The following is a 13,456-nucleotide window of genomic DNA, read 5'->3' as shown; positions in this document are numbered from 1 at the left end:
CAGCAATGTAAATCAAGTTGGGACTGGTCAGAGCAAGATAACTGCGGCCTTCACAGGACTGAATGAATAATCGTAATCATTGTTGCTTATTGACTACTGAAATCTTTAATATTATAATAACTTTAATATTATAATCTATAATTGTTGTCTTCAGTATAAACAGCTCAGTCACAAAGACTGAATAGCACATGAAAATCATGTCAATATATTTGATCTTAGTCTGGGAAAATTGTTACTGAAACCATCTTGAAGGCACAGTAAGAAATTGACAGCCCTGGTCTTGTATTTACTATTTTAGAACATAAGATGTGTTCATATATAATTTTCCCGATAGTCCATACTTTGATAGATAAGAATTCTGTGGTAGGATCGTGTCAATAAACAGATGTGGTGGCAAAGTTAATCGTTAGATAGACTTAGATAAACTTAGATTAAAAAATAACAAAAAAAACCCAAAACTCATATGTGAATATCAGATTTTTTATTTTTTATTTTTTTGCTAAATTTAACCCAGATAAAGCTATGATAATAGAGTATATTTGCAAACAAAATAGGTTTTAATCAAAAACACAAATTTTGTGTAATTTTAATGTAATTGCTCCTTTGAGTCATAAAACCTCTTCTCTCAGCACACGCCATGCCTTGAAGTCGGTGTATTGTCCAGACAGCTAAATTAGTTGAGAAGTATCTCAATAATAAATAATAATAAAGAATCCAGCCAACAAAAAAATAAACTTTAACTGCAGGAAAATCACCATGTTCTTGTTCCAGAGCAGTGGCAGCTTTATATCTTCTATTTTCAGAAGGGCAACTTTTACATTGTACACTTAAAAAAAGTAAAAAAGACTGTGGAGTGGAGACTGTAAATAACAGTGAAAAGTAAAATAGAGCAAAGGACACATTCTCACACAAATGTAGGCTATTGTCACAAAAGGATATTTAGTATCTTCATGGTGAAGACTTATGTGAAACATATTTTAACATCTGACTCTCCACTGGGATGCTGTGTAAAACTTAAAAAAAAATACAGAATACAATGATTTCCAAATCCTTTTCAACCTATATTGAACTGAATAAACTACAAAGACATGATATGTAATGTTCAAACTGATAAACTGTATTGTTTTATGCAAATATTCACTCATTTTCAATGTGATACCTGCAACACCTTCCAATAAAGCTGGGACAGGGGCAACAAAAGTCATGATTGGGTATAAAAGTAGCATCCCCAAAGGGCTCAGTCATTGACAAGCAAGGATGGGGCGAGGTTCACCACTTTGTGAACAACTGCGTGAGCAAATACTCCAACAGTCTAAGAACAACGTTTCTCAATGTACAATTGCAAGGAATTTAGAAATTTCATCGTCTATGGTCCATAATCCATAATCTGGAGAAATGCTGCCGGCTTTTCTGGGCCTGAGCTCACCTGAGATGGACTGACACAAAGAGGAAAAGTGTGCTGTGGTCTGACGAGTCCACATTTCAAATTGTTTTTGGAAATCATGGACGTCATGTCCTGTGGGCCAAAGAGGAAAAGGACCATCCGTATTGTTATCAGCGCAAAGTTCAAAAGTCTCTGTGATGATCCGGGGGGTGTGTTTTAGTGCCTCTGTGATGGTCCGGGGGGGTGTTTTAGTGCCTCTGTGATGGTCCGGGGGGGTGTTAGTGCCTCTGTGATGGTCTGGGGGTGTGTTAGTGCCTCTGTGATGGTCCAGGGCGGTGTTAGTGCCTCTGTGATGGTCCGGGGGTGTGTTAGTGCCTCTGTGATGGTCTGGGGGGGTGTTAGTGCCTCTGTAATGGTCCGGGGGGTGTTTTAGTGCCTCTGTGATGGTCCGGGGGGGTGTTAATGCCTCTGTAATGGTCCGGGGGTGTTTTAGTGCCTCTGTGATGGTCCCGGGGGGTGTTAGTGCCTCTGTGATGGTCCGGGGGGGTGTTTTAGTGCCTCTGTGATGGTCCGGGGGGGTGTTAGTGCCTCTGTGATGGTCCGGGGGGGTGTTTTAGTGCCTCTGTGATGGTCCGGGGGGGTGTTAGTGCCTCTGTGATGGTCCGGGGGTGTGTTAGTGCCTCTGTGATGGTCCGGGGCGGTGTTAGTGCCTCTGTGATGGTCCGGGGGGGAGTTTTAGTGCCTCTGTGATGGTCCGGGGGTGTGTTAGTGCCTCTGTGATGGTCCGGGGCGGTGTTAGTGCCTCTGTGATGGTCCGGGGGTGTGTTAGTGCCTCTGTGATGGTCTGGGGGGGTGTTAGTGCCTCTGTAATGGTCCGGGGGTGTTAGTGCCTCTGTGATGGTCCGGGGGGGTGTTTTAGTGCCTCTGTGATGGTCCGGGGGGGTGTTAATGCCTCTGTAATGGTCCGGGGGTGTTTTAGTGCCTCTGTGATGGTCCGGGGGGGTGTTAGTGCCTCTGTGATGGTCCGGGGGGGTGTTTTAGTGCCTCTGTGATGGTCCGGGGGGGGTGTTAGTGCCTCTGTAATGGTCCGGGGGGTGTTAGTGCCTCTGTGATGGTCCGGGGGGGTGTTTTAGTGCCTCTGTGATGGTCCGGGGGGGTGTTAATGCCTCTGTAATGGTCCGGGGGTGTTTTAGTGCCTCTGTGATGGTCCGGGGGGGGGGTGTTAGTGCCTCTGTGATGGTCCGGGGGGGTGTTTTAGTGCCTCTGTGATGGTCCGGGGGGGTGTTAGTGCCTCTGTGATGGTCCGGGGGTGTGTTAGTGCCTCTGTGATGGTCCGGGGCGGTGTTAGTGCCTCTGTGATGGTCCGGGGGGGAGTTTTAGTGCCTCTGTGATGGTCCGGGGGTGTGTTAGTGCCTCTGTAATGGTCCGGGGGGGTGTTAGTGCCTCTGTAATGGTCCGGGGGGTGTTAGTGCCTCTGTGATGGTCCGGGGGGGGTGTTTTAGTGCCTCTGTGATGGTCCGGGGGGGGTGTTAATGCCTCTGTAATGGTCCGGGGGTGTTTTAATGCCTCTGTAATGGTCCGGGGGGGTGTTAGTGCCTCTGTGATGGTCTGGGGGTGTGTTAGTGCCTCTGTGATGGTCCGGGGGGGTGTTAATGCCTCTGTGATGGTCTGGGGGTGTGTTAGTGCCCATGGGGAACTTGCACATCTGTGAAGGCTCCATTAATGCTGAAAGGTACATACAAAGGTACATACATATGCTGCCATCCAAGCAACGTCTTCAGGAACGTCCCTGCTTATTTCAGCAAGACAATGACAAGCCACTGGACTGCTGAGCAACTGAAGTTGTACATTCAGCAAGAATGGGAAAGGATTTCTCCTGCAAAGCTTCAACAATTAGTGGCCTCAGTTCCCAAACACTAATTGATGTTAAAAGGAAAGGTGATGTAACACAGTAGTAAACATGCCCCTGTCCCAGCTTTATTGGAACCTGTTGCAGACATCAAATTGAAAATGAGTGAATATTTGCATAAAAACAATAAAGTTTATCAGTTTGAACATTAAATATCATGTCTTTGTAGTTTATTCAGTTCAATATAGGTTGAAAAGGATTTGCAAATCATTGTATTCTGTATCTTTTTAAGTTTTACACAGCATCCCAACTTGGAATTGTATGAATGTGGTGTGTGTGGGTGAGTGATTGGTGATGGTCCCGCGGCACATATTAGCAACCACTACAGTGTAGTGTTTTCAGCGGCTTCAACAAGCCTCTAAAGCATGTCTCAAGTGTAAGGCATTATTATTTGATTAATGAAGCATAACAGAAATGTGAAAATACAATGATTCACTCATTGCACAATTATTGCACACTTCAAACAATGTCTTACACTGTTAGAGAAATACATTTTACTTGTGCATTCAAATCAGTCAAACAACTGTACATAAGTTATTAATGATTAAACACAAAAATGTTCACCTTATAAACATGTGTGCAAATGTTTGTCGTCAATGTTTAGCATTTATCTTATATAACTTTGACTAACAACAGCCTTCTCCAGAGGAAGGAGTAATTTTATACAATACCCAGGGCAGCTGTGGCTACAATAGTAGCTTACCACCACCGAGTATGGAATGAATGAATAATGACTCTAGTATAGTGCTTTGACAGCCTTCAACAAGCCTGTTAATGTTACAAGCGCAAAGCATTATAATTATTATATAAAATTACATTCATATACACATTGTCTCATAGACATATAATTCTATTATGTCTACACAAAACAAATATAAAGTGATATTTGCAGTCCCATTAAAGGCAGCAGTCTACAGAGCTGTAGAGTGGCACACATCGCCCAGCTGGTACTTGGCCTGACACTGAGGAGAGTGTAGTGGGTCCAGGCCTTTGAAGTTGAGCTTGTGAAACTCTGCTGTGATGGCAGACAGAGACTTCCCTTTGGTCTCTGGGAGAAACATACCGACGTACAAAGACGATAAAAAGCAGACTGCAGCAAACGGCACAAAGCAGAACTCCTTCAGACCACTCTGAAAAAAAATGACAATTTTATGACAAGTGGGAATAAAAGTTCTATTGGTACTATTGCTCTAATAGACTTATGGATTTCTAACAATAAGGAGCAAAAGTTCTAAATAGGTAATAGGCTATAGGAGCATGATCACTTCTTCGCATAAAGGAACTGTAGGTTCCTGGTCAGAAGGTGCCCAGTTGAGGGATTAACCCACTCTGCATGCTTTGTGTTGTTGAGGAAATCAGGAAGAAACCCGCAGTGGACCCCCTTGCAACTGCACCACCACAGTGTTTTCATTCACAATGGGTAGTTTGGGTTTATTTTACATTTTTCATTATAATAGAAACATAATGCAAGTTTACACAGTTTATGTTCTCGCTCCATCATTTACACTAGATATATGATTCCCTTTATTAAATTACTGACCACCAGAAAAGGAAAGATCATCCCAACAATGAAAAGATTGATCCACATCATGGAGCCAGCGATCATGTAGGCTGCAGGCCGCGCTGACTGGTTAAAGATCTCTGTGGGTAACACACCAGTAACTCCAGCTGCAGGAAAGAAAGGCTCTTGTTAGAGCATTACATTTTTCGGCATATTTATTTTTAGTATAAAGTCTCTTACCTGGCCCCATACCAAAACTGAGGATGTAAGTGAATATACATGCCATGCTCAAATATGGCATCCATGAAATATAATGCTGTTTAAGAGAGGAAATAAAATAAACATTACATTACTTGAAATAAGTAACAAGGGACATCATGCAAATATATATGCAGTGATCTGTTGATTATAAGGTATAATGTAAGCTATTATAATGTAAGGTATAATGAAAACTAGAATGTTTATGGATGTGGCAGCCATCACAAAGTAAAATATAAATGCAGCCAAATCTTTTATTGTTTTTAAAATGACAAATAATGGCAGTTTTGAAGTCCTAAAAAAAAGTAGATTTGAATAGTGCCCATTGTGTGGAAAAGCCATAGATAATTATTCTGTTTATTTCACACATTAAAATTAATACATATTTTTACCATGTTAGAATGTATGTATGTATGTATGTATGTATGTATGTATGTATGTATGTATGTATGTATGTATGTATGTATGTATGTATGTATGTATGTATGTATTCTATAGGTTACTGTGGGTGCAATGAATTATTTGTGCAGTGAAAGTTATACAATACCTCAAATAACAGAGCAATTGTGAAGACCACAGCCCAGACAGTCATCAGTATGAAGCCTCCCATCAGCATGAACCTCCGCCCTTTACGCTCAATTAGCAAATTCTACAAAGATCGTAATTGTATTTATAGATAATTAGTTACATGAAGTTTTCAGTGATTTCCAAGTTAAAAATTAAATTGCATGTTTTTTTTGCAGAATTCACGTATTATCAGTATTGATGCAGGCAGAGGACCAGATCAGTGTGGAGTATCGCTAGCCACTTGTCTGATTAAAATTCAGTATTCATCTAAATTATTATGTCATCTGAAGTGATACTGGCATGAATGTATGTACAGTATGTTATAATCTACAGTTCTCAATGGCTCTGTCTGCAAAGCCATAATGATCAATAAATTGTTAAATGTAAACCAAGAGCATTACAACATCTCTTACATAAACATGAACTTTGCATTTGTATTAAAGATTCAAGAAAATTGCAAACAACATGCCACTGTAGCCTCTTACATAACGTGTCAGACAGTACTTACACACATAATGCAGGCAGTGAATTCACATGAACCAGTGCCTATTGTAATATACTCGATTTTATCAGCAGAGATCCCGGCCTCTTTGAAAACATAGGAGGCATAAAAGTAAATCTGCAAAAGAAAAGGGTAAAATAAGACTTAAAAACTATAGTTCTGATTGTGTAACTCCTAATAAGCTCCTGTTGGCCTAATTTTAATAATAATCTGCCAACCTCAGTGCACATTTAAAGCCTATGAAACTGACCCAGTTCAGGCATTTTACTTAAAAAGTGGCCTGGTACAAAATTCAGAAAGTTAGGACGTAGTTAAAATAAAATAATTTCAAGTAAAATGAGTAAAATTAAAATCTTATAACTATTTCTCATACAGTATTCTTTCAAAAACATATAAATGAAGGGCAACCATGACAACAATGAAATGAAGTGAAAAGGTTCGAGAAATCAATGTTATTAATAATATAATTAAACCGTTACAATACCATATATGTTATAATAGCAGTATTTTTTTTTTATCAGTATGAGTTATGGGGCTCTACCAAGTGAGCCACAAAGCTATTGCCTAAAATATGATATTATTAAGATTTGTTCATGATTGGGAACGGAAACTGTGTTACTGATGCCAGCTGTATTGTCAATGTAAAGACTGCACTGCAGGCCATCTCAAATATCTCATTAACGTTTAAACTTTAGAGAGCAAATTGGCTACAAAACAAAAGGTCATATAATACTCACTCAGAGACATACTCTCAGTTACAAAGAGACAAAGCCACATTTTACCATTAACATGCAACTAGCTGGTTAGTTATTAATTGATATCACAATTCACAATTCTATCACAATTTTGTAGAATGACTGTAAGAATTTGAGAAGTAATAAGCAAATTAAATGTGATCTTAAAAATCTTAAGCCAATATGTAATATGTTACTTGAAAGCAATTATGTCAAGGGGTAGTTGATTTTTGCCTAATTAATGGTAACATCAGAATCAGAATCCTTTTATTGCCATCGTTTGTGAACACAGTTCACAAACTAGGAACTTACTTTGGTGATAAAGCGCAACATAAAACACACTGAATAAATACAAATACAAATAAGGGCATGCACGAAGTAAAAAAAAAAGATATGCTTAAAAAACAATTAAAAAAAGGTAGAAAATATATACAACAGCAGCATCAGAACAACAGAGCAAACATGACTTATTAAAGTGACCGGTGTTATAAAGTGTCCAGTTTTGTACAATTATTATAAAGTGTTCATGAAACAAACAGCAGAGGGAAAGAAACTGTTCTTATGACAAGAGGTTCTGGTCCCAATGGACCGTAGCCTCCTGCCAGAGGGAAGTGGCTCAAATAGTCCATGTCCAGGGTGAGAAGTGTCAGCTGCTATACGGCCTGCTCACCCCGGAGTCCTGGAGAAGTACAGGTCCTGTAGAGATGGAAGGCTGCAGCCAATCACCTTCTCAGCAGAGCGCACAAGGCGCTGCAGTCTCTGTCTGTCCCTGGCAGTGGCCCCAGTGAACCACACAGTGATGGAGGAGGTGAGGATGGACTCAATGATGGCCGTGTAAAACTGCACCATCATCTGGACCGGCAGCTTGCATTTCCTCAGCTGCCGCAGGTGGAACATCCTGTGCTGGGCTTTCTTGATGAGGGAGCTGATGGTCGGCTCCCACTTGAGATCCTGGGTGATGCAGGTGCCCAGGAAGCGGAAAGAGTCCACAGTGGTGATGGGGGAGTCCATCAGGGTGAGGGGAGGCAGGGGGGCTGTGACTTTCCTGAAGTCCACGATCATCTCCACTGTCTTCTGGGCGTTGAGCTCCAGGTTGTTGCTGCTGCACCAGGACACCAGCTGGTCCACCTCCCTCCTGTAGGCAGACTCATCGCTGTCCGAGATGAGTCCAATGAGGGTGGTGTCACCCGCAAACTTAACCAGTTTGACGGAGTCGTGGCTGGAGGTGCAGCAGTTGGTGTACAGGGAGAAGAGCAGGGGAGAAAGTACACAGCCCTGTGGAGATCCTGTGCTGATAGTCCGAGTGTCCAAGACATTCTTCCCCAGGCCGTGGTCAGTGATCCACCTGCAGGTGGAGTCAGGCACGTTGAGCTGAGCGAGCTTGTCCTGGAGCAGAGCAGGGAGGATGGTGTTGAACGCAGAGCTGAAGTCCACAAACAGGATCCTGGCGTAGGTTCCCGGGGAGTCCAGATGCTGGAGGATGAAGTGAAGGGCCAGGTTAATGGCGTCGTCCACAGAACAATTGGCTCTGTAGGCAAACTGCAGAGGGTCCAGGAGGGGGGAGATGAGGGACTTGAGGTGGTGCAGGACCAGGCGCTCAAATGACTTCATGACTACAGACGTCAGCGCCACAGGTCTGTAGTCATTAAGTCCAGTGATCCTGGGCTTCTTGGGGACGGGGACGATGGTGGACAGCTTGAAGCAGGCTGGGACGTGACATGACTCCAGGGAGGTGTTAAAAATGTCCGTGAAGACAGGAGCCAGTTCCTCAGCACAGTGTCTAAGGGTGGAAGGAGAGACACCGTCTGGTCTCGTGGCCTTATGGGGATTCTGCTTCCTGAAAAGTTTAGTCACATCCTGCTCCAAAACTGTGAGGGCAGTGGGGGAGGAGGGGGGGTCCAAGGTGGGTTTGGAGGTAATGTCCATGATGATGAGGGAGGAGGGGGAGGGGTGTGAAACTTCAAATCTTGCATAAAAGCTGTTTAACTTTTCTGCTAGTTGTTTGTTGTCCAGGGCGGGAGGGGCTTTGGGCCTGTAGTTGGTGATTTGCCTAAGCCCTCTCCAGACAGAAGCAGAGTCATTGGTGGAGAAATGCTGCTCCAGACGTGTATAGTACTTTGCTTTAGCCTTTTCCACCTCTTTGCTAAAAGCATATTTGCAGCGCCTGTAGCCTTCACCATCTTCTGCCCTGTAAGCCATCTCCTTTTCCCTCCTCAGATGTCTCAGTCTGGGTGTGAACCAGGGTTTGTCGTTGTTAAAAGTCACCCTGGTGCATGATGGAATGATGCTGTCCTCACAGAACTGAATGTATGATGTCACAGTGTCTGTGTCCTCATCCAAACTGTCTGTGGCCTTGAACACATCCCAGTCTGTAGTGTCCAAACACGTGCGAAGCTCCTCCACAGCCTCACTGCTCCACTTCTTAGAAGTCCTCACAGCAGGTTTGGAGAGTTTCAGCCGTTGTTTGTAAGCAGGGATGAGGTGAACCATGACGTGATCAGAGAACCCTAGAGCAGAGGGGGCACGGCTCTGTAGGCTCAGTAGGCTCTGTAGGCTCTGTAGGCTCCATTGACCGTTGTGTAACAGTGATCCAGCGTCTTCTGCTCTCTCGTCGGGCATTTAATAAACTGTTTGTATTTGGGCAGGTCCTGGCTCAGATTTCCCTTATTGAAATCCCCCAAGATGATCAGTAAAGAGTCCGGGAAGGTTCGCTCCACATTCAGAATCTGCTCCGCGAGCACGCGCTGGGCCTCGTGCGTATCCGCGCACGGAGGGATGTAAACAGCGGCCAGAATGAATGAAGTGTTTGAGATATGGCTGAGATATAGTCCTAATGATATCACCAAATGATGATATCCTAATGATATCACCAAATATTATCACAAGGACGGGATCGCGTCCTGATGTTTATCACCATATTTCCCAGTCCTAGTAATCTATTAGACAGCCCAACTTAACTGTAAAAAAAGATTGCAGCTTTTCATTGTCTCAGTAACTAGAGTAGGTACAATGTTTGTTACACTTAAAGATTACCGAGTCATTTCCACAGAGCTGCATGGCGCTGCTGATCACAATGACAGAGAGAAGCTGCCAGCGCACAGCCTGGTCTGTGAAGAGCTCCCAGGGCCGACGGGGCCTCACACCTTTGGACTGAGCCTGTTCCTCCAGAATCTCATTCAGCTCATCGTTCTCCACTTCACGGCCACGCAGGCGCCGCAGAGCTAACAATGGAACAACAGGTGCATACTAAAGTTTATATTTGGGAAAAGTTATTGTTATTTACTGGGATTCAGTTATAGATTTAAAACAATAAGTATCTATAATAAACTAACAAATTAAAATCTTTTTTTTTTTTTTAACAACTTAACATTCAAATTTGATTATGTAATGATTCTCAGATATTACATTGGAATCCAAAAACAGACCACAGTCAAAGTTAAAGGTGTACTCTGCAACTCTTCTGGTCCACTACCTGCTTGTCTCCCTGGAGATAGTATTGCTTTACCTGGAATATTCCTAAAAATTACATTAAATATATGTGTGGATATCATGGGAGACAGGTAGCACTGTAAGTATTGGTATGGTTTTATATATATATATATATATATATATATATATATATATATATATATATATATATATATATATATATATATATATATATATATATATATATATATATATATATATATATATATATATATATCTTCAGTAACAGATATTTTTGATCCCCCCCTTCCCTTCTCTCACTAGAAAAGTTATTAAGTGCACCTTTAACACGTAAATAAAAAAATATCTATTCATGTTGTAGCTGTCTACCGTTCAAACAGCCCTCCTTGTCCCCTCTGTCGATGAGCAGGTACCTGGGGCTCTCAGGGAACCAGGGCAGTGTAAGAAGCTGAATAAAGCCGGGAATAGCATTACTGGCCAAGAGGTACTGCCAACACGGCTCACTCCCCAAAATCTTCCTATAAATAAAGACAAATTTTAGACATGCAAATGAAGTCATCTGTGTCACTTTTCACACCAGTCACCTCAATCCGACTACCTGTCCCAGGACAACACCAAACGCTGTGAACACGGCTGAAGACAGAGATATCGCTCCTCTCAGGTGTTTAGGAGCACTTTCTCCAAAATACATAGGCTGGACATTCATACTGATTCCTGTCAAATAAAATGTGAATAATTTGTGAACACACAAGCATCTTATTAATGATCCATTCTGGACTTATAGGTTATAGGTTTTGTTAGTCCAACTCTGCAGTGATTTGCACGTTGTAGTTTGCAACTTGAAAACACTGCTTTGCGTAATCTTGCATTTGAGGCTGCTTGAGTTCTCTGAATATGCAGTTTTCTCCCTCACCCCTATTCCCGCCCACTGCTGTACTTACTTGCAGTTATTAAAACATTCACAGTCTGCATCATACATGTAGGGTTTAAAAATGTCACTACTCAATGGATGTGTTTTTTCCTATTTTTGTAATGAACAAAATGTAAAATTATTATTTACATATGCTATAGTGTACTAAATACACTAAACACTTGTAAAATAAGTACAAAAAATGAACTGTTCATCTGCAAAAGCAAACAAACCTACCAGCATTAATTCCCACAAGCACCCGTGAAATTATGATCATCTCAAAGGACTTGGCGGCTCTGCTGGTCACAGCAATGAGTGCACCACTCATAAGGAAGATGTTATTCAATAGTAGGCATTTTTTCCTGGAAAGAATCAAGATGTTTGAAGTTTATATCTATTCCCACTGCATCAAAGAAACTCTGACAAAAAAGCTTTTGGTAAAAGATAGTAAATGAATAATCCGTACTTTGATCATTAACAGTGGAGACATTGCATTGTCCAAACATTTGTGTTTTTATGTTACAACATTGTTGTTTTTACCTTCCAAATCGTATGGTCATTGGTCCCGCAATTAAGGCCCCAGTGAAGCCCCCCAAAGAGAAGAATGAAACTATGATTGTCCAGATTAAAGTCACTTGATAATCCTCCAACTGTATTCCCCATCGCTCTTGAGATGTTTCATTGATAAAGGTCTGAATGAACTGAAGAAAAGTTTTGCAAAGTTAAACATTAAATCAAAAGTTTGTTACTGAATTAACACAGCCAAACTCAAACATCTTCTGCAAGAGATTCCTTGATTCCTGTGTCCACACTAGGGGTCTACACTCTACATTAATCCACATACATTACAACTAATTAGGAAAAATATTGAAAACTTACAAAAAACAGAAAATATAGAAAACTTACGGTAGTGGGTGCGTTCATAATAGCCAAATTGTATCCATACTGCAGGGTCCCTCCAATGGCAGCTGAAGCCACCATTAAGACCAGAGTTAAAGAACTGCCCTGCGGATGAAATCACATCCTCCAATAATCAATAATTCATCATGTGTACAATGAGTTTTTGAGGTACAGTTTATACATTTATATTAACGAGGCAAGTCATAATGCTGTGACTTTTTTTTTTCCTTCTAAAATTCCAATTACATCAATCTATTTATCTACATCTAAAATCATGAAAATATCTTGACACAACTTTTAGGATGGATGTGTAGATATTCACATACCTGTGTTTGCACTGTGAATTATTCAGATATTGGTAAAATAGGTAGTGGGAATAGCTTGAAATACTGCAGTCATCATTACAACTGAAACAAACTTTACCTCAGGACAAGGAGAAAAGCATTCTTTCACTTAACTACATTTGATTGAATATGCACGTGAGCGCTTTACAAAATATTGCATATCATAAATGAAAAATACAATTATTATGAAGAAAAACTGAAAACCAAATTACCTTTTGTGCTCCAGGGCTGGACATGTTGGCTGGCGCTGGTCACTGTACAGACTCAAGTCCTAGAGCCCTCAGTTGTATTAGTGGCCCGGGTCATAGGCAGGTTTCAGGTTCAGCCCACCATCTCAGCTTCCAATTAGAGCTTTCTACACACATAACAGAGGCCACGACTCATAAACGCGCAGATGGTGACCAGTGTACTTTACAATGGCAATGCTGGACGAATGAGTGACCGCAAAGGGAGCACAGTTGTAAGGCTTTGACGTCACTGTTCTAGGATGGTGAGAGATTAAAAACAACACAGGCCCTTTTATGTTTCATAGGCTCAAAGTTTACATCTCCAAGGACAGAAGTTGAGAATTAGTTCTAGCTCTACACTGTATGGTATCAGCTGCATGGTCTGCCTGTGACTATGTATGACTGTATCGTCCCTGTCAAATAAATAAATAAATAAATAAATAAATAAATAAATAAATAAATAAATAAATAAATAAATAAATAAATAAATAAATAAATAAATAAATAAATGAATAAATGAATAAATAAATAAATACATAAATAAATAAATTTGTTTTGATTGCAAACGTGGAATTGTACAGCAGATGGCGCTAACAGATCAACATCCAAGAATCAATCCACTAACGCACCAACATTTAGATTTCCTACATTTGTTTTAAAAGTAAAATTTCATGCAATGTTTTTTTTTTTTTTTACTGACACTAGATCTACTGAGGTCTATAATGCACAGCTGAAATTTTAAGACCTACACCACCATGAGATGTGCATTT

General features: G+C 41.1%; 1 protein-coding gene across 1 annotated transcript; it reads right to left on the bottom strand.

Annotated features, from left to right (window-relative positions):
• Positions 1–4,165: 4,165 nt before the first annotated feature.
• On the bottom strand, positions 4,166–12,728 carry slc2a11a (solute carrier family 2 member 11a). Its single transcript, XM_033967277.2, has 12 exons — positions 12,672–12,728; positions 12,122–12,220; positions 11,756–11,916; positions 11,453–11,577; positions 10,890–11,019; positions 10,675–10,823; positions 9,889–10,076; positions 6,128–6,238; positions 5,600–5,701; positions 5,035–5,110; positions 4,834–4,961; positions 4,166–4,423 (listed from the first exon to the last, which is right to left on the bottom strand). Exons 1-12 carry the CDS (start codon positions 12,693–12,695, stop codon positions 4,205–4,207), a joined length of 1,512 nt encoding a protein of 503 aa, XP_033823168.1. The 5' UTR covers positions 12,696–12,728; the 3' UTR covers positions 4,166–4,204.
• Between the last annotated feature and the right edge of the window lie 728 nt (positions 12,729–13,456).

This window comes from Periophthalmus magnuspinnatus, chromosome 5, assembly GCF_009829125.3.
Source record: "Periophthalmus magnuspinnatus isolate fPerMag1 chromosome 5, fPerMag1.2.pri, whole genome shotgun sequence".
NCBI lineage: Eukaryota > Metazoa > Chordata > Actinopteri > Gobiiformes > Gobiidae > Periophthalmus > Periophthalmus magnuspinnatus.
The sequence above is the reverse complement of the archived record's forward strand: the minus strand, read 5'-3'. Positions and strand labels throughout refer to the sequence as shown.